Here is an 18220-nt window from a genome sequence, read left to right as displayed (position 1 = left end):
TAATTCAAGCACAAATGAAACGTTGCTAGGAAAAATGGAGTTTACCCATGTGTTACTGTTTAAGCTCGACATAGTTTCCTGGGACTAAACCAATCGAGTATCGTTAGCGTCTCGATAGTGTATACATATACATGACACATGACAACTTACAAAGTCCAACGACTCCATTTAGTGTTCCTTGCCACCAATCCTCTGATACAAAAACAATATGAGTAATCAGATTGCCTTCGTTAAATGAGAGTTCGTTGGGTTCTGCAGCCACGTAGTCGTAAACAGCGGTTGCTTCGCGATAAGGAGTGTTGTTTTCATGATGAATGTCTTGCTGTGTAGGTACAATAGGTTCATCATGAGGAATACTTTGAGCAGGCACTGGTTCAATGAATAAAGCAGAGGGCTCAACGTGTGTATTGGCAACGTTAGAATCAATCAGTTCTACATAGTTGGAAGGGAATAAACCCCTTTGACCTTGTGCATTGGTTCCTTCCCACCAACCCTCATCCACCTGAATAACATGTGTAATGAGCTCTTCTTCTAAAAATGGTATTTCGTTGGATTCCTCTTTAAAAATATAATAGGGTGAATACACGACTCGACCAAATCAGTAGATTCAACGCAATATGCTTACCGGGAGAATAATCGTACAAAGCCTTTGCATTCAAAGTTTGGACTGCTGCAACGTGTGGAGGATTGTGCTGTACCTGAGTTGTTTCATTGCGCTGAAACTGTTCTTTTGCTTGACGTTCTTTTTCTAACCGAGCATCAGCCTCGGCTTGTTGTTGTTCCATGTGTTGACGTTTTTCAGACGCAATCCTTTGACGTTCTTGAAGATCCTTTTGATGTTGTTGCTGCAATTCTATTTTTTCTCTTTCAATTTTCTGTTGGTTGAGCTCGTTGTTTGTTTTTTGAAGTTGAGCAGATTGTTCCTGTTCACGAGCCATTCGATCACGATATTCCTGTTCAGCACGCTCACGCTGCTCGCGCTCATCCTTTTCACGACGCTCACGTTCAGCTTGAACACCAGAAATCTCATTTGAAGTGGCAGATACAGGAGGTTGATAAGATGACTGTTTTGAAGGTGGGGTTTGTACAGACGCATATCCCCCATATCCACCATAAGTGGGACGAGACGGTTTGGCAGCAGAAGAAATAGGATTGATTGAAGTAGATTTCAAGCCAGCAGTGATGGCATGAGTACTCTGACTGTCTAGTTTACTACTGTTGGCTTCAGACGCAACAGATGAATGGGGAGCCCGGTTAAATGACGGAGTATACACGGCAGTAGATGCGGTGGGCACAGCAACTGAAGTGGATGGATTGGAAGTGGTGGTTTGGTTTTGAGCGTGCTGGTGGATAGAATATTTTGCACCAGCGCTATCACGAACTTTCTTCATGATCAAATCTGGATCGATATCATCATTTCCTCGAGCATTAATTTGAACGTGGAATCCCTATAAAATAAGAAACAAATGAATAAACAGAACCAATAGGTTCAAGACATAGTTATACGACGCACTTTGAAATACTTGGCAATGTCATTGACATGGTAATGAAATAAACCTTTTTTTGCTACTGGAACACCATCACCGCACTAATAACAAATTTTAATGAGCCAGATATAAAGAATTGGACCCATTCAATGAAACTGGTATTTACCCATGCAATAAAAACGTATTTGGGCAGTCCAGATACAGGTTCAAAAACCTTTGCAAATGCATATTGAATCTTTCCCTCTTCGAATTCATCACTCAATTCCTCAAGACCGCCATCTAATAACGATAGTTAATAAAGAATGCAATGGATAATCCAGTCCATGTAGAATACCTCCAGAACCAAACAGTTTGAGGTCATTTCCGCCCTTGTCATAAGAAAATATTGCCCAATTGCAAGAATCCTGCTCGCTCAAAACACTCGCATAAGCAGAGCTGATATCGTTGGAATAAGTCGACAGATTCACCTGCGTAGAAGATGCCATTTCAGAAAGTAAAGATAACTTTATGTTGCGTCGCTTAACCTCGTCATCACGTGTGTTTGCGTTTCTTTCAGATTTTTCTGTTTCTGCGAATTTACTCACAAAAATGGATTCTCTCGAATTGATGCGAACAAGAGTGGTTCTCACTGAAGACTTTGTTGCTAATGTAAGACAGAAATTGCTGATTTTCATCAAGTTTTCATAGAGTTTCCATCAAGTTTTCATAGTTTTTATCAACTTTTTATTATACATTTTTAATCTCATTTTAATCATTTAGGTCTCTGGAATGGATTTCCCTCACACATTTCCTGGAATCGATCTTTCTTGGAATTTAGAAAAGTTTAAAGAGGTATTTCTTGCGCTTTTCGGCTTGATTATGCTTTCAACTAATTTTGATTTGATACTAGAAATTCAATATTGTAATCGATTACATTGGCAAGGATAGCATGGAGTTTGATCTCATTGGTCTTGATGCTTCTATTTCAAATGCATTTCGAAGAATCTTGATTGGAGAGGTAGTTTACATCTGTCATGTTCAACTGTTGTATTTGGAATGATTGTTGATCATTTTATCTAGGTTGCTACGATGGCGATTGAAAATGTTTACATTATGAACAACACGGGTGTGATGCACGACGAGGTGCTTGCTCAAAGACTTGGTCTTATTCCAATTAATTCAGATCCTCGACTTTTTGATTTCCGTGAAGGATGTATGCACTTGCACTATCTACTGGATGCAATCGCGATACTAACTTGAATGTTAAAAACTAGCTGATGATCCACCAACGGATTTAAACACACTTGTTTTCCGTTTAAATATCAAATGCACTCGTAATCCACACGCATCTGCATCTGAAATCAATCCATCCAACAAGTATATTGATTCAGATGTTCTTTCAAAACATCTTATTTGGGAGCCACAGGGTGATCAAGTTGAAAAATTCAAAGACAGTCCAATCCGCCCATACTATGATGATATTCTGATTACAAAACTGCGTCCTGGTCAAGAGATTGAGGCTGAACTTCATTGTCAAAAAGGAATTGGAAAAGAGCATGCCAAATGGTCTCCAGTTGGTATGTCAAGTGATGATTGCAATGGAAATATGTTTTATACCAACCTATTGTATACATGTGAGTAGCTACGGCATCGTATAGATTGTTGCCAGATATTCAAATACTCAAGCCAATTACAGGAAAGGATGCAGAAAAGTTCAAGAACTGTTTTCCAGAAGGAACAGTCAAGATTGTACAAAAAAATGGAGTTGGACACGCAGAGATTGCCAATCCTCGTAAAGATACTGCTAGTCGTGAAGTCTTGCGTCATGCCGAGTTTCTAGACAAGGTTCGATTGACTCGTGTTCGAGATCACTTTATATGTAAGTTGCACCATGAATATAGACAACGTGAATGATTTTTGAACATTGTTCCAATGGTATTCAATATAGTCAGCATCGAATCAACAGGTGCGCTTCCACCACAACTTCTGTTCCAAGAGGCTTCTCAGATCCTTATTGAAAAGTGTCTTAATATCAAGCAGGCTCTTATTGCAATGGGATTACCACCAACAGCATCTGAATAAAAGCAATACCAAACGATTAAACACTCGAGTTATAATTCCAACCTAACCAGACATTTGTGTAGCAGATAACAAGCTATTGATTTACGATCATGACAACAAATCTGATAAAATACAGAATAAATTGAGTAACAATTTATAATAGAATTGACTTGTTATTCGAGTAAGCCCGCATTTGTACACGTGGAGAGCAACCCGTTCTTTCCTTCATAAAAACAGTTGAATGTTGGGCTCAATACTGACAGTTAGCCTCAGATCCTTGCCTCGTCCTGCGATTCAAACTCATTTTACTAGACAATTATCCATCTACTGTCCAGCCATGAATATTGCTCAAGCTGCTGCGAATGTACCTCAACTCGGAAGTTTCCGTTTGCCTGACATTCATAACGAACCCATGGTAATTTTTTATTGAATCAATACAGATTCTCTTCAGTCAATTCTTGATTTAATCCACTAATCTATGCCATTCAACCTCATTCAAACCCATACAAACTCATCCAATCGCAGCTCAATTATGCTCCAGGAAGTATTGAACGAAAGGAATTGCAAACTGCACTTGCTGATATGCGCTCTCAGATTGCTACTCACGGTCCCTTTGAAATTCCCGTTATTGTGAATGATCAAGAGGTTTGCTGACAAATGCATTTGAATTTGGGCGTTGATTAAAGTCTTGTTGAATTCATTCTTGAATGTGTTGTACAGATCAAAACCAACAATCTTACTGCTCAAAGCTCTCCGTTTGAACACAAGCTCAAACTTTGCAATTTCCACAATGCTGATGTCAAGACCATCGATATGGTATGTTTGAATGCTTGAATCTTGAATATTGTGTAGTATACTCAACTGATCTGCACGCTAGGCTATTTCTAAAGCTCTTAAAGCCAAACCTGCATGGGAAGCCATGCCCTTCAATGATCGTGCTGCTATTTTCCTCAAGGCCGCTGATCTGCTTTCTACTAAATACAGGTAACATATTGCGGCTAATTCAACACCAAATCATCATGTCTGAAATTACTTTGAAATAGATACAAAGTCATGGCTGCTACAATGATTGGTCAAGGCAAAAATGCTTGGCAAGCCGAGATCGATGCTGCGGCCGAACTCGCAGATTTTTGGCGATTCAACTGCAAATACGCTGCCGATATTTACGCCGATCAACCCACCAAAAACTCTCCATTGCTCTGGAATCGTGTAGAGTATCGTGCTCTTGAGGGTTTCGTGGTTGCCTACTCGCCATTCAACTTCACTGCTATTGGCGGAAATCTTGCTTGTGCACCAGCACTCATGGGAAATGTTGTTTTATGGAAACCATCTCCCATGTCCATGTATTCCAACTATCTGGTTTATGAGATTTTACGTGAAGCTGGTCTTCCAGATGGTGTCATTCAATTTCTTCCTGGCGACGCTGAATTGGTTACCGAGGTAATCTTTTATTTTGCAACCAATCCAACTCGCATTCCCTACTAACATGTCCTATTTCATAGCAAACCTTTTCTCATCCTGAATTTGCTGGATTCCACTTTACTGGAAGCACTGCTGTGTTCAAAAAACTTTGGTGCAAGATTGGCCAAAACTTGAATCTTTACAAGTCGTATCCCAGAATCGGTAAGCAGATCTTGACATTGTGTTGACTTGATTCAATCAAAAGCTTACTCATTTTGAATATCTAAATGTCTCGAGTTGGTGAAACGGGTGGAAAGAATATGCATTTTCTACACGAAAGTGCTGATGTGTCCAACGCCGCGCTCCAAACCATTCGTTCTGCTTTCGAATACAATGGTCAAAAATGCAGTGCTTGCTCTAGGTATGATGATAGGATATGCTGTTTATCCAAAACTATAAATTAACAATTTCAACAGAGTGTATGTTCCTGAAAACATTGCCGAGGAATTCACTACCATTCTCAAAAAGGAACATGCCAAGCTCAAGATGGGTCCTGTTGATGGTAAGTCAAGATGGGTTGATGTAGTGCGCGTTTAAAATATACGACTGCCTCATATCATCTAACCCAAACTTTGCAGATTTTACCAACTTCACTTCTGCCGTTATCAATCAGCAATCGTACAACAAGATCAAGGGCTATCTTGATGATGTCAAGAATGGAAAGAATCCATCTACTGGAATATTACTGGGTGGAAAAAGTACGTTGACTTGATCATCATTGTTTTGTTGATCTGATCATTTACTTTTATCATTGTTAGCTTCGGATGAGACTGGCTACTACATTGAGCCTACTGTTTTAATTACCAAGGATCCCAAGTCGTCTACCATGGTCAATGAGCTTTTTGGCCCTGTTGTGACCGTGTATGTTTATCCCCAAGATGAATACCTTGAAACTGTAAGTTGTATTTTGCTAATCTACTAATTGAAACCCATTCAATACATTAAACAATTAACCAACCCTAACATGCCATAGCTTGAACTTGCCAACTCATCGTCCGAATATGCTCTCACTGGTGCCTTGTAAGACTATTTTCTAGATTCATATCAATCTATTTCTGATTGCTGCTTTAAACTATAGCCAACGTATCAATTTGTTTGTCATGTATAGGTTCGCTCAAAACCGCACTGCTTTGATTGCAGGATCCAATGTTTTAAGAAATGCTGCTGGCAACTTTTACATCAATGACAAATCTACTGGAGCTGTTGTTGGTCAGCAGCCGTTTGGTGGTGGTCGCGCATCTGGCACAAACGATAAAGCAGGATCCGCACTGTAAGTTTCACCTAACCCTAACACGTTTATATTCAACTTTCTCATCTTGATATCTTTAATAGAAACTTGCTTCGTTGGGTATCACCTCGTACCATCAAAGAATCGTTTGTGCCCATCTCTTCATGGAGTTATCCATCCAACTTGCCCGACAATTGATTTTGCATGTACTGATAGCGATGTACGGTCGTCTTCATGTCCAAATAAACTAAACCCATGGTTTTGTGATGGATTGAGTGGTATTGAAATGTGTAGTGGGGTCAGACTCGATAATGTTCAGTATACTCTAAATTCGATCATATCTGTATACTTTTAGAAATGGTTGTGGGACTAAAAATAAACCACACGTCTGGTTTCAATACCAGTATAAACATGTGTAAACCAATTCTATAAGCCAAATGTATTTGGACATGATAAACTAACGATATACTCCTCTGTTCAATAGTTTAAATTCAACCAATTGTATCAAAAAACAATGTATTGTATCAACGTTGCTAAAGCGGTAGAATAATTGTTGATTGGATAGATCATGTGGGTTGAGGCATGAACCAAATACTGCGTGTATTGGCAGCTTCTTTCCTAACAACTCGTTTCGGATCATCCAAAGCATATGCCAACTCCTGTAAAACACGCGGCTTGAATGGATGCAGCACTGTGTAGTTGACCCATGACATGAGTAATCCCAGTATTGCAATAGCAGATACACGAACACGCTGTATATCACAAGATGTTTAAAATCAGTTGGTGTGATTTGGAAATATAGATTGAAAATGAAACACTTACTGCATCGTTGCCTTGATTGGCATTTTTAAATAGACACATTGGAAGCAATAGTGTCATGATTGACGATATTTGACTTTCTAATACCGCTGGAGCATCTTTAACCATCTGCTGCAACGTGTCCAACGTACCCAGCTTGAGTGTTGTCTCATTTAATGTGAGCGAATGCAAGAGCATGGGTAAAAGCTAGTTGGTAATACCAAATATGAGTTGAACGTAAAAACAGCATACAAAAACCGTTTAAATAAAAGTACTAGGTATCACCTTGGGAAGCTCGCTCAACAAAACACCCTTGGAAACATTATGTAATAAATGGGATAAAGAATACAAATACGCATTCCGTGAACCTATGCATTGCAAACCCTAGATTAGAGCTCAACTTGCACAAGAGTCCAAACAATGCAATTTCAACATTCAATCCATGCTTACCATCACTAGCGACTTGAAATCCAGATGACACAATGGGAAGACAATAGTTATAGAGTCGCTGCTTGTACAGCATTTTTATATTGGCACCCGCCATTTTGGTAAGCACACCTTGTGAATCATCAGAAATGAGTACATTTATCGCATCTGCAGCTGCGAGACCTAGATCCGCATTGCTTAAAAGACCCAAAATCTGTAATGTCATTTGATATCCACGTGGATCGGCTTTAACCACCAAAGCTTTGGCAATCTAACAGTTTCAACAAATCATTATTCACAAGTATCAAACACAATCCAAAAGCAATGCAGTATATAGATCAACTTATCCTACCCAAGAGTATACTTTTAAAATAGTTTGACGCTGGGGAAGAGTGCAGTGGACTGCAACCAGTGCCGAATCGCATTTGGTTTGACAAAAATGAGTCACAAATGCATCAATTCCTTGCACACCATGTCCTTTGTTTACAATAGATGCTAGTATCTTTGATGTAGCCAAAGCATAGAGGCCGTCTAGTTGAATTGACATGTTGATCAACTCATTGGAATACACTTCTAAATCCAGGATATCAAATGGAGTCTACAATACAGATGAAAAATAAATACACGCTTATACTTTGACCAATAGTAGATATAAATCAAAATTACACCATCACTTACTTTACTGGACACATTAGTCATAACTGCAGCAGTCAAATATGCATAGACCGGGTCTGTCAAAACAACTGGTGAATTGAATGATTGAAACGAGTGTTTGAGTTCTTTTATAATTTGAGATTGATGACTACAACAATAGATGTAGTGAGTAATGCAATACAGAAACTAACCAAACCGCAATACATAGTACAATCAGATATTCTTACGGTACATCAAGGCTCCGGATCATCAATGCCACAACTTTGGCAACAAGACAGACAATTTCATTCTTCATAGTTTCATCCATAGCCGGTGCAGTGTTAACTGAAGTCAGCACTAGTTTGAAGATAAGCTCACATGTATGAGTTTGGTCTAATGTAAGCATGATTGGCTGGGTAGACGATTCTAAAAGAATTTCAGCTACAATTTGGAGTGTTCGCCGTTCATAGGCAAGTATATATGGCATATTTGGATCTACAAGTTAAAATAAAATGTCAGCAGATTAAACTAATTAAGCTACAGAAAAGAGAAATAGACCAACGTACGTGACTCAAGTGTAGATGTAGCCGCACTGACAAAAATATCGATCAACGCTGACAAAATAACAGAACGCATTTGTTTGTTTTTAGAAAGTGCAAAACAAGAAACTAGAGCCGACTCCATCTTCAAAACATTAAATTCTGTCTGGGCAGCTAAAATAAACGATTGTTGATGGGCATATCGAATCGAGCTATTAGAAACTCGAATGGTGTCGAATAAGCATGCTTTCAAATGATCAGTATACCTTTTAATGCATTCAAAAGTGGTTCAAGTACAACATTTTGAACTAAATCTGGGATTTCTGCTGAAATGGATGTAATAGTCTCTAAAGCAACCGAATGAATCTGCGTATTTGGGTCTTCAAGCATCCATGACAATACCAATTCAAGAACCGCACATTCCTAAACCAGCAAAAAGTTTAAATCTCCAACTCACATCCCATTTATAATTACAATACACACCTCTTTTGCACCAAGTAAATTTCGAGAAAGCAGCATTTCAGTCAATCCACGAAGTGAAGAAAGCTTTAGCGGAACATACAAATCAGATAAAGCACATGGCATGAAGAAATCAAAAAGCTGTTCACAGTATAACTTCAAGGGAGTTTGCATCAGATCATCTGAGTTTAGCAAAAAACATGACATGAAATGGAATAAAAAGTTAACCTATAGCTGCATTGCATAAAAATTAAAAGCAGTCGTGATTACCACTTGTCCCATTTTTTGAAGAGTAAACCGATCGTCCAGCAACAAGAAAGTCACCAAGAACATCAGCAAGAGTTTTGCGTTTTGATGGTGCATCCTCATTAGATAGAGCATTTAGGATTACAGGAAGCGCTTTTTCAACAATAATGTTGCAAGCGGGTTCGGATGCAGATGCAGCCGACATCATAATCTTTCCACAAGGCTTGGCAAATTTCAAATCTGGATCTGCCAAATTTTCCAAGCAGTCTTTTAAAATGATATCAATCATTTTTTCCAAAGGAGACTGTCGTTTTTGTGAAATTGAAATAGCAGTAGACAAGGATTTGACAAGTGCTCTAATGGCCATGAGTGATGAGAGCTCGTTTGCTGGCTCAACTGGACTCACTATCTAAAGTTTCGTTATTGAAAGCCAAGCAATGAGATCCAAAAGGTGTTAAAATCCATTGTATTGAACAATATATGATCCAGTAAACGTACCTCTTTTTTAAGAGCATCCCAAAATGCGTCTATGTATGGAGAAAACGAAGCACCTTCATAAACTGGAGCACATGCAGATACTGCATCCATGGCATCGCGCTTTAATACGCAAAAATCAATGTTATGGATGGCATTATAGAAAACAAATGTATGAAATGACAATCTATGAGTTACCTTGGCTGCAGCAGAATCAGACGATAGTTTTTCTAAAAGAACTGGAACAGCAAATGGAGCAAACAATGGTGTAGCCGCAACAGTCGCACACAATTCATGTTTAAGATCTTCTGCAGTGACGCCATACGGATCACCAGGAATTGGACGAAACGTAATTGGAAAGTAACAAAAAACAACCTCAAATAAATCTTCTGCGTGCTTTGAAAAGTCAAGATGCTTAATGATGAGCTGAGCAATTCGGAATGCCAGAATCAGAATGCGAGGATCTTTTTCGCCATCCATGGCATGAATGAAGCCAAACACAAATTCAGATCCTAGTTCGTGTAGTCCATCCAAATTCGTTTCAAACAGTTTTGCAAACAGTCTAAATACAGTCTGTCGCACAGATTGCTGAAAAGACTGCACATTCAACTCGGAAAATATTCTATTTGCAAGTCAGTAAAAATCAAAAGGCATGCTGGAAAACAGCGTACAAAACATAACAAACCTGGCTGGAATTGCCGTTTTTTCTTCCTTGGACAATACGCTTAATGAAACCATGGCCAAAAGTCCATTGAGTACAGGCTCAACACTTGGCTGATCGTCTAGTCGACTAAGATAAAACTGTGAAAGCACCGTTGCTAAGTAATTTCAAATTTAAATACACTGTTAAGGAATCTAGTAAATTTCAATGCCAATCCGGTTCAATGAACAAAGCCAATTGATTACCAGATTGAGCCGATATTTTTGACGTTTCAGTTTGCGAGATTACAGTTGATAACAATGCAACGCCTAAAACATGTAAATTAGTCACGAATCTAACAAGCCATTACAAAACCATCGACACTGAACACACCACTTGCTCTCTGGAATGGCTCAGCATGAGTCAGTATTGGACCAAGACATTCGATCAATTTCAATAAACTTGAACGACCATTATTAAGTTCTAATCAAAATATTGGTATAAATAAAGCAGATATTCCTATAAACAATGCTTGAATCAACACTAAAAACAGTTTTTAACCAGCCAGTACTCCTGACCATTGATAATATCGTCTACTCCAGTTGTTACAGGGACTGGTGTTGAGTCGGATTTATTTGCAGTAGTGGTCGAAAGAGCAGCAACAGACAAATCCATTCCAGGACGGACAGTGCCAATTACAGCACTTCCATCTGCCAATGCTTTTGCTATAGCCAATTCCAATCCCATTGATTCCAATGCCATGAATCCAGTTGCTCTTTTGTATAGAAAGTTGAATTATTTTGCGAATTACTGCAGGCAATCAACACGTGGACAAACTCGAGCATTATCACTGCCGTATTCACGTCCATTCAAGTATTGATCGACTCGGAATAAATATGTCGAGTATTTCTATACAAGACAGTCGCAGTTGTCAATCCATGTGTAGAATCGGATTCAAAATAGTCGAGTTTTGTTCATTTCACAAAAAAATTAAGAGTGGGGTCACCCCGGACTCGAACCGGGAACCCCTCGCACCCTAAGCGAGAATCATAACCCTTAGACCAGTGACCGCTCTTGTTTTTGAAAAAGTCTGTATCATTAAATTACTACTCTATAGTAAAATTATATTATAGGAATATCTGAAAATCAAATGAATGCTTTCAATTACTTGAGCTAATACAATCATCAATTCGAATCAATTATAGATATACGCAGTTCACTCTTCAAACAATCTCATCAACACCAAAACTCGACAACTGATGATACTTTTTAATACACTATTTTATTTCAATATCAATACTCTTGATTGTACATGTCCTTGTATACTGAAAAATAGTTGTAACAAATACGAGTTTATCTTGGATCTACTGGTATTCGACTTGCTGAAATCAAAGACTGATAATTGTCAAGTTAGAACCATGTATGTGTAACACTGGAGTAGTATTCTACTTATGATCATTACCGTTAGCATTGTCTCATTGCGAGATTGGTCTTGTCTGGCCTGTCCATTAGCTTGCTGAATTCCACGCAATTTCTTACACAGTCTAGCCATCAACACCTTTTGAGCATGTGCAAATCTCGCTTCTGTACAACGTTCAAACACTCGTGAGCTCATGCATTCTGGTGTAAATGGACAAGATCTAGTCAATTGCAATCATTGTCAGATCACAAGTGTGACACACCTTCTTTATCCAGTGATTTTATACATTTGTCCATCATAATGTCTCTGCTTCGATTTGCTTGTGTAATTCGAGAGTCAATACGATCCAATATAACCTATTATTCAATAGTTTAAGCTAACCCGATTTGGATAGCAATCAACAGCATTTTGAAAACAGTCGATATACTTTAATGTCTGCCAATTTTACTGATGTCTCACAATGCAGTTGTGAACATTCGACGGGTAAAGCATTAGCAGTCTCGAGCAGACTGGAGAGAGCTGGATCTCTAATATACCAAGCACATGAGTAAAATCAACAGGGTTAATGGCACGGTATCTGTACTCGAGAGACACTTGTTTAGATCGAAACTTACATGTGCGTATCCTGCACTTCATAAAATACCTCGATCATATCCCAAACTTGTGCCAGATGATCGTCACATTCTGCTGCAGCATGGATAGTTAGTTTGTCCAGTGATGCGTTGACAATAGCTTCAGATTAGAATTATATTCATGTTAGACCAACTGTAGACATGGCTATAGAATCATATACAAAGTTACATGAAATTAGTATGAAGATACCATTTATGGTTGATATCAGAGTGTCCATATCCGATGGTTCCATGAGTAGTATTCAACTCTGCCAATAATCTTGGCTGTCTTGACATTGCATCCATCACGTGATGTTTTACAGCTATTAAGCGGAGTTTCGCTGTATTGGCCGCAACTGGTCAAACCACAATTTAAGCTGTAATCATTCATGCCAGATCTGAGCAATTCATGCCGCAAACCGACTTTACTTTTCTAAAAGTCCTTGACCATCTATACTACTGAAACCAAAATGAAATTTGAATCGAAACTCAAGTGTCCAATGCTTTTGTGGGTACTGGATATCCTTGTGTGTTCGTACTTGACTAATGCACGCAATTTATTTCATGTCCCTTGGATGAAGCCATCTATAACAATACTTGGATTTGAAAAACTTGCACGCACACCTGAATTGGTTCGTACTGCTGCATCTTCACAAAGGTATTCACAAATATCATTGACAATACTGCTTGACTTATCGTAACACTACTAATGCACTTTTCTAATCTTAGAAATGTGCCATTTAATGTTGTGTCAAACATGGATACATCTTCACCAGTCTCGATAGGCACAGGTGCAATGGCCCAAACGGTATATAGAAAATGTGCAGATTCTCAATTAAAAATCAAAAATGAATCAACTTACCGCGTTTATCTATTCTATTATTGAAACTGTCGATAGCTTATTGGCATTGTGCAGATTGGAACTCCATCACAGAGCTTTTTATTTCAATTGTAAGTCAATGTAAACTGATGACCATGATGTCTATTTGCTATTAATGTGCATAGTCTCAGTGATACAGGAAGTTCTTTATTTTGGGTTCGAAGCTCAGAATGCACTAATGCAATAACATGTTCTGGATTACCACAGTTCAACTCATCAGCCAGGTAGATATGATGTCTGAATGTTTTGACTCGATGTCTACGCATACCATCGTAGTAGATGCTAATCTTTTGATTAAACTATTTTTCCCAATACCCGATTTCTCAAGTTTAACATTCAGTTCATCAGGTAGTCAGACTCAACAAATCGAATATGGTGATGGATCAAAAGTCAGTTGTCAAATGTATAGCGATACGGTGATTCTTGCTGGTATACAGATATCCAATCAGAAATTTTGTGCGGCAACATCCATCTATTTACCTGGCAATTTGCCTACAATAGATGGGATCGTTGGAATGGCTCCGGCATCCTTCAACGGTAAGTAGCCCAAACTTGTTAAAATTATATTCAATATACAAGATGGTCATAAAGCCATATAATGACCTACTTTTGTTTATATTGTCATTATTTAGAGCCTTCAAATATCTTTCAACATCTTCAAGCGCAACTTCCCAACTCACAAGTCGGATTCTGGTTCAATCGAAGCGTAACAACACTGGCTGCTGGAAGTGCAGTGTCTCGAGGTGCAGGTATCATCACGTTTGGTGGTCTGAATTCCGACTTGTATTCTGGTAGTATTGCATGGTATGTCTAGATTTAAATTACATTGAATCATGATTTTTAAACGTCTCGTCTTACTTTAGTGTTGTATAATATTGATTGTGTAGGATACCAACTATACCAGATTTGACGCGGTGGATAGTTCCATTCAAGGGAATCTTTATTGGAGACAATATGCGAATCATGGATAGTTTTCTGAAAGTCCAAAACTTGTCTGCCATTTTGTAAGTGAACTATGACATGAATGCAGTCTTGATCATGCAGATGATCAAATCTCGACTCAAAATTTTAGCCATACAAGTCAAATTAAACTAACACACGAATGCATTATTTATAATTAACCTGATAAGCGATACAGGAACAACTTTTGTCATTCTTCCTCAAGTCATCTTTGACCCTTTAAACTCTATTATGGGTGGTATAGATCAAAACAATACAGGAACCTACATACTTGATTGTAGAAGCGTATCCAATCTCCCGACACTAACGATTAGTTTTATCGAGGGAGTAACGCATACACTCACATGGGATAAGCAAATTCTTATTGTACAAAACCAGTGCATATCTATATTCACTCGGAATAATAATGGCGCGGTGGATACAGGCGAATTGAATAGAACAGTCACAGTTCCACCAGCAATCATTGGTGCTAGTTTTTTACGACATTTCTATACTTGTTTTGACTATAATGCAAAGAGAATTGGACTGGCTACACCTGTAGGAAATAACCCAATCCCAAAAATCCGAATTGAACATACAGGTTCAGGTATGACAGCCAAGCAATCAAAATCGGGTAGTGCATCTACACGACAGTATTGGACTGGGCTATTGATGATGATTACATGGACTCGGTTTATACTGTCATGGATTTGATTGTTTTTAAATGAATATTATTTGTTAAACTTGAATGTCAGATTAATCTGGTGACATTGCCAAAGTTCAAATTCAAATTTTGAAAATGATTCCATTGACAAAATAAAGTTGTATCTGTAGCATTCAACCCATTATCAACAAGTTTTATTTGCAGATTGTAGTTTTTCATGACACAATTTCGGAATAAATTGGCACAATTCCAGCATGAAAGCAGTTGAACATTTCAACGTGATTGTATTAGTCATTCTCCAGTAAAACTTGACAGATTTGAATTTAAAACAGACTTTCAGCGAGTATGAAAATAAAAAGCAATTCAACTTTTTTTAATCGATTTGCTGGTGACATGGAAAGACTTGCTATTCAGTGTTGCGTTTTACATGAATTTCATTGCAATTGAAATTGAAATCTTTTATTTCGAATTGAACATTAACGATTGAAACCAATTGAATCTGGCCTACAATGACTGCTCGCTTTGCTATAGATCTGCAGCGCATTGCTATTGCTCAGTTACTTCGTATTCATGGTGTGGATCGCATATCCGGTACTGCTCATGATGTAGTTGTTGATGTAACCAGTTTTCACATTGAGCTGCTTGCTCGTAGTGTACAGGAAGCTGCTGCACAAGACCGACGCACATCTGCTTGTTTAATGGATCTGATACAGGGTTGTGACGATGCAGAAGTCAATATCTTTGAATTGAGAGACTATATCAAGGAATGGAAGCAGCAAAACGACAGAGCCATGGAAAGACGGCTTAAAGCTGTCGCTGTTGCTGCTGCTCGAGCTGCCACATCCGTCAATGCCACTGCATCCATTACTCCTGCTCTTGTAGAATCGCTACCAGTGGAAAGTGCTGTAAAAAAAGATACACATATAACTCAGGGTTTGGTGGACAATCCAGTTGTATTGAATGGTTTAAACAATACATTGGCTTCTAGAAATATTGCTACATTGGGTGAAGGAGAAAATACTACTGCACAACAGCAATTGGAAGATAAAGGTCCTCCTGCCTTGGGGTTTCCTAGAATGGCTCCAGGTCCATTTCCTTTAGGTACGTTATTCATAGTATACATGTTTCTCATTTGATGATACGAATTACTAATGGTTGTGATGTTGCTGCTATTCCTAGATCCATACAAGATGTTTGAAGATTCAGCATCTCAAGTGAATTCAGACGAACACGATATGGACATTGATGATTCATCAGATATAGGATCCAATTTTAATGTCAAGCCAGTCGATCTGTTTCCACCTTGCTTGACAGATCATAATTTTGCATTGGCATTGTCTCGTACTGAAGCCGAGGTTCCTTCATGGGGTAACGACATTGATAACATCATGATGGATTTGGACGACGACCATGGAGTAGATGGCGACGAAGGTCGTGGTAAAACTGCAAATCCATATTTATATCCAGTCAGTTTTTTAGAGTCTAAGCTATCCAAATCTGGTCGGCAAGTAACTCGGTTTTCTCAACAGTCCATCAAGTTAGCCCAGACAAAGCCTACTAAATCAAATCCTGTCAAACGATCCATTGAGCTACTCTCACATATAGTAAAGGGCTTACATATCTGGAAACCTCCAAATTCTGTTATTTCCAACCGAGACATGGTTCAGTATTTGGGTCGTCGTCAAATTGTTGGTATTTCTTCCTTTCGAGATAGTATGCTGCCCTATACACGAAGCCTTATGGATGATCTTTTTTTGATGATGCTACCCAACATGTTTACTGTTTTGGGTTGTGAAAAAATTCCAGATGAAATCCACATCTTGCCACCAATTGAAGAGATGCACGATGTGCGTACTCGCCACGAAATGCATAGTAAAAAAGTAGAAACCTCGACAGCTTCAACAGTATCCGCTCCCATCGCGACTAGCCACACTTTACCATCTGCTTCTCATCCTCCTGTTAAACTAAAGACTGTTTTGACAATGATGCCAACTCCAGCACCTGTGTCCACTCCAACGTCCAAGCCGATCTTTGTCAAATCATCCGCATCTACAATTGCGACCACTCCAACACCTGTTTCTATACCCTCTACGCAACATATTCGCCTATCCCTATCTTCACTAACAAAACCCATCACCACTTCAACGGAAAAGCATTCAGCATCAGCCATATCTGCATCCGAGTCAACTTCCATTACACCATATACTGAAACAGCTACACCATCCGTTTCCAATCCTCAAATTAGAAAGATTTCTTTTAAGCCAACCCAAACTCCCGTTTTCTCTAATCCATCGGAAACTGCTCCAGTGACTACTCTAGCATCTGCCACTCATGCTCCAATAGCCAAAGTCCCTTTTGTCGCAGCTATGCCATCTTCAGAAACTTTGACCAAAACAGAAGTGGCTCAGCCTATAGCAAGACCTACTATTAAACTTAAACCGTTTGCTTTATCATCCAAACCACAACCTCAAACATCTGCTTCAAAATCACCCCAACCGATTGCTGCGGGTGTTTCTATATCTAAGCCAGCAGAGATCGTGCCTGCTACAACAGCATCTACCTTTAGTTCAGCTATACAACCATTGTCCGAGCCTAAATCCAAATCCAACACATCTCCGCACAAATTAAAGTTGAAGTTCAGCATTGCTACACCCAAACCCTCTTCATCTGCTACTGCAGCGACTTCAACTCCCTCGGCTGTTTCTTCACATGCATCCTCTCACGCTATTACCAATTCTGCTTTGCTGACACCATCCATGATTCCTTCTCATCCAATATCTAACGGAGAGCACGATGATGACGAAGAAGTAATCAATTGCATCTGTAGTATCCCTACGATTGATGATGGTACATTTATGATTGCTTGTGATATATGCAGTCACTGGTTTCATGGGCGTTGCGTAAACGTGTATGCCGAAGTATCCCAATGGCGATGTCCTCGCCATCCTGAATAAGCTTATTAAACTAGTCTAATTGGCTACAGTTTTGATTTGGCATTCGTTATATTTTTGGAACTATTTTGATATCGTTTTCCATTTTATAAACTAATAAATATGCTTTAGGTTATATTGCATATTAATTGTATTTACGCTGGCTAGTAATATCAAACATGAACTGTTGGTTTAGTCTACTGATGTGATGAATATCGAGTCTAGTTTCTATATAATAAAACGAGTAGTAATTACTATAAAGCGAGCTCAAACATTTCAATCAGTAGTACAATAACGGCTATGCATGTTGAATGTTTGTACAGTGCAAAACATTAAAGTTTGTTG

At 38.7% G+C, this 18220-nt stretch overlaps 7 protein-coding genes across 7 annotated transcripts; 4 read left to right on the top strand and 3 right to left on the bottom strand.

The window, feature by feature from the left end:
- Positions 1-52: 52 nt before the first annotated feature.
- On the bottom strand, positions 53-1972 carry BATDEDRAFT_92572 (uncharacterized protein; the record flags this gene model as incomplete). Its single annotated transcript, XM_006682835.1, has 6 exons — positions 53-84; positions 151-558; positions 626-1448; positions 1514-1588; positions 1654-1766; positions 1822-1972. 6 exons carry the CDS (start codon positions 1970-1972, stop codon positions 53-55), a joined length of 1602 nt encoding a protein of 533 aa, XP_006682898.1.
- Positions 1973-2089: 117 nt separating this feature from the next.
- Positions 2090-3565, top strand: BATDEDRAFT_21078 (DNA-directed RNA polymerase core subunit RPC40). The gene is made up of 7 exons (XM_006682717.1): positions 2090-2135; positions 2247-2318; positions 2377-2484; positions 2547-2679; positions 2741-3043; positions 3109-3345; positions 3415-3565. Exons 1-7 carry the CDS (start codon positions 2094-2096, stop codon positions 3546-3548), a joined length of 1029 nt encoding a protein of 342 aa, XP_006682780.1. The 5' UTR covers positions 2090-2093; the 3' UTR covers positions 3549-3565.
- Positions 3566-3799: 234 nt separating this feature from the next.
- BATDEDRAFT_36271 (1-pyrroline-5-carboxylate dehydrogenase) lies at positions 3800-6490 on the top strand. Its single transcript, XM_006682803.1, has 13 exons — positions 3800-3942; positions 4053-4172; positions 4248-4343; positions 4405-4511; positions 4571-4967; positions 5030-5150; positions 5226-5349; positions 5405-5490; positions 5567-5686; positions 5747-5883; positions 5962-6008; positions 6097-6258; positions 6321-6490. The coding sequence occupies exons 1-13, from the start codon at positions 3865-3867 to the stop codon at positions 6412-6414; spliced, it is 1689 nt and encodes a 562-aa protein (XP_006682866.1). The 5' UTR covers positions 3800-3864; the 3' UTR covers positions 6415-6490.
- Positions 6491-6717: 227 nt separating this feature from the next.
- BATDEDRAFT_92569 (uncharacterized protein) lies at positions 6718-11228 on the bottom strand. The gene is made up of 16 exons (XM_006682834.1): positions 11010-11228; positions 10825-10914; positions 10698-10760; positions 10477-10609; positions 9816-10413; positions 9342-9726; positions 9096-9253; positions 8879-9035; positions 8640-8786; positions 8322-8568; positions 8119-8242; positions 7793-8038; positions 7465-7711; positions 7300-7382; positions 7039-7221; positions 6718-6968 (listed from the first exon to the last, which is right to left on the bottom strand). The coding sequence occupies exons 1-16, from the start codon at positions 11191-11193 to the stop codon at positions 6783-6785; spliced, it is 3231 nt and encodes a 1076-aa protein (XP_006682897.1). The 5' UTR covers positions 11194-11228; the 3' UTR covers positions 6718-6782.
- A 309-nt stretch (positions 11229-11537) lies between these two features.
- On the bottom strand, positions 11538-12503 carry BATDEDRAFT_92681 (uncharacterized protein; the record flags this gene model as incomplete). The annotated part of the gene is made up of 4 exons (XM_006682833.1): positions 11538-11542; positions 12114-12207; positions 12279-12378; positions 12466-12503. 4 exons carry the CDS (start codon positions 12501-12503, stop codon positions 11538-11540), a joined length of 237 nt encoding a protein of 78 aa, XP_006682896.1.
- A 429-nt stretch (positions 12504-12932) lies between these two features.
- BATDEDRAFT_92592 (uncharacterized protein) lies at positions 12933-14995 on the top strand (the record flags this gene model as incomplete). The annotated part of the gene is made up of 8 exons (XM_006682870.1): positions 12933-13120; positions 13192-13270; positions 13361-13413; positions 13468-13566; positions 13683-13879; positions 13975-14146; positions 14230-14346; positions 14473-14995. The coding sequence occupies 8 exons, from the start codon at positions 12933-12935 to the stop codon at positions 14993-14995; spliced, it is 1428 nt and encodes a 475-aa protein (XP_006682933.1).
- A 432-nt stretch (positions 14996-15427) lies between these two features.
- BATDEDRAFT_36269 (uncharacterized protein) lies at positions 15428-18131 on the top strand. The gene is made up of 2 exons (XM_006682802.1): positions 15428-16046; positions 16125-18131. The coding sequence occupies exons 1-2, from the start codon at positions 15455-15457 to the stop codon at positions 17897-17899; spliced, it is 2367 nt and encodes a 788-aa protein (XP_006682865.1). The 5' UTR covers positions 15428-15454; the 3' UTR covers positions 17900-18131.
- Positions 18132-18220: the final 89 nt, after the last annotated feature.

Source organism: Batrachochytrium dendrobatidis, assembly GCF_000203795.2.
Source record: "Batrachochytrium dendrobatidis JAM81 unplaced genomic scaffold BATDEscaffold_18, whole genome shotgun sequence".
NCBI lineage: Eukaryota > Fungi > Chytridiomycota > Chytridiomycetes > Rhizophydiales > Batrachochytrium > Batrachochytrium dendrobatidis.
The sequence above is the reverse complement of the archived record's forward strand: the minus strand, read 5'-3'. Positions and strand labels throughout refer to the sequence as shown.

Coding starts and splice junctions, on each gene's coding strand:
- BATDEDRAFT_92569 (XM_006682834.1), bottom strand. CDS start 11,193: ATGGCATTGGAATCAATGGGATTGGAATTGGCTATAGCAAAAGCATTG. Junction 9,727..9,815: donor GGGATGCTCTTAAAAAAGAG/GTACGTTTACTG, acceptor ACGAAACTTTAG/ATAGTGAGTCCAGTTGAGCC. Junction 8,039..8,118: donor TGACTAATGTGTCCAGTAAA/GTAAGTGATGGT, acceptor TCTGTATTGTAG/ACTCCATTTGATATCCTGGA.
- BATDEDRAFT_36269 (XM_006682802.1), top strand. CDS start 15,455: ATGACTGCTCGCTTTGCTATAGATCTGCAGCGCATTGCTATTGCTCAG. Junction 16,047..16,124: donor TCCAGGTCCATTTCCTTTAG/GTACGTTATTCA, acceptor TGCTATTCCTAG/ATCCATACAAGATGTTTGAA.
- BATDEDRAFT_21078 (XM_006682717.1), top strand. CDS start 2,094: ATGCGAACAAGAGTGGTTCTCACTGAAGACTTTGTTGCTAAT. Junction 2,136..2,246: donor CTGAAGACTTTGTTGCTAAT/GTAAGACAGAAA, acceptor TTAATCATTTAG/GTCTCTGGAATGGATTTCCC. Junction 2,680..2,740: donor TTTTGATTTCCGTGAAGGAT/GTATGCACTTGC, acceptor GTTAAAAACTAG/CTGATGATCCACCAACGGAT.
- BATDEDRAFT_36271 (XM_006682803.1), top strand. CDS start 3,865: ATGAATATTGCTCAAGCTGCTGCGAATGTACCTCAACTCGGAAGTTTC. Junction 5,687..5,746: donor AATATTACTGGGTGGAAAAA/GTACGTTGACTT, acceptor TATCATTGTTAG/CTTCGGATGAGACTGGCTAC. Junction 6,009..6,096: donor TATGCTCTCACTGGTGCCTT/GTAAGACTATTT, acceptor TGTCATGTATAG/GTTCGCTCAAAACCGCACTG.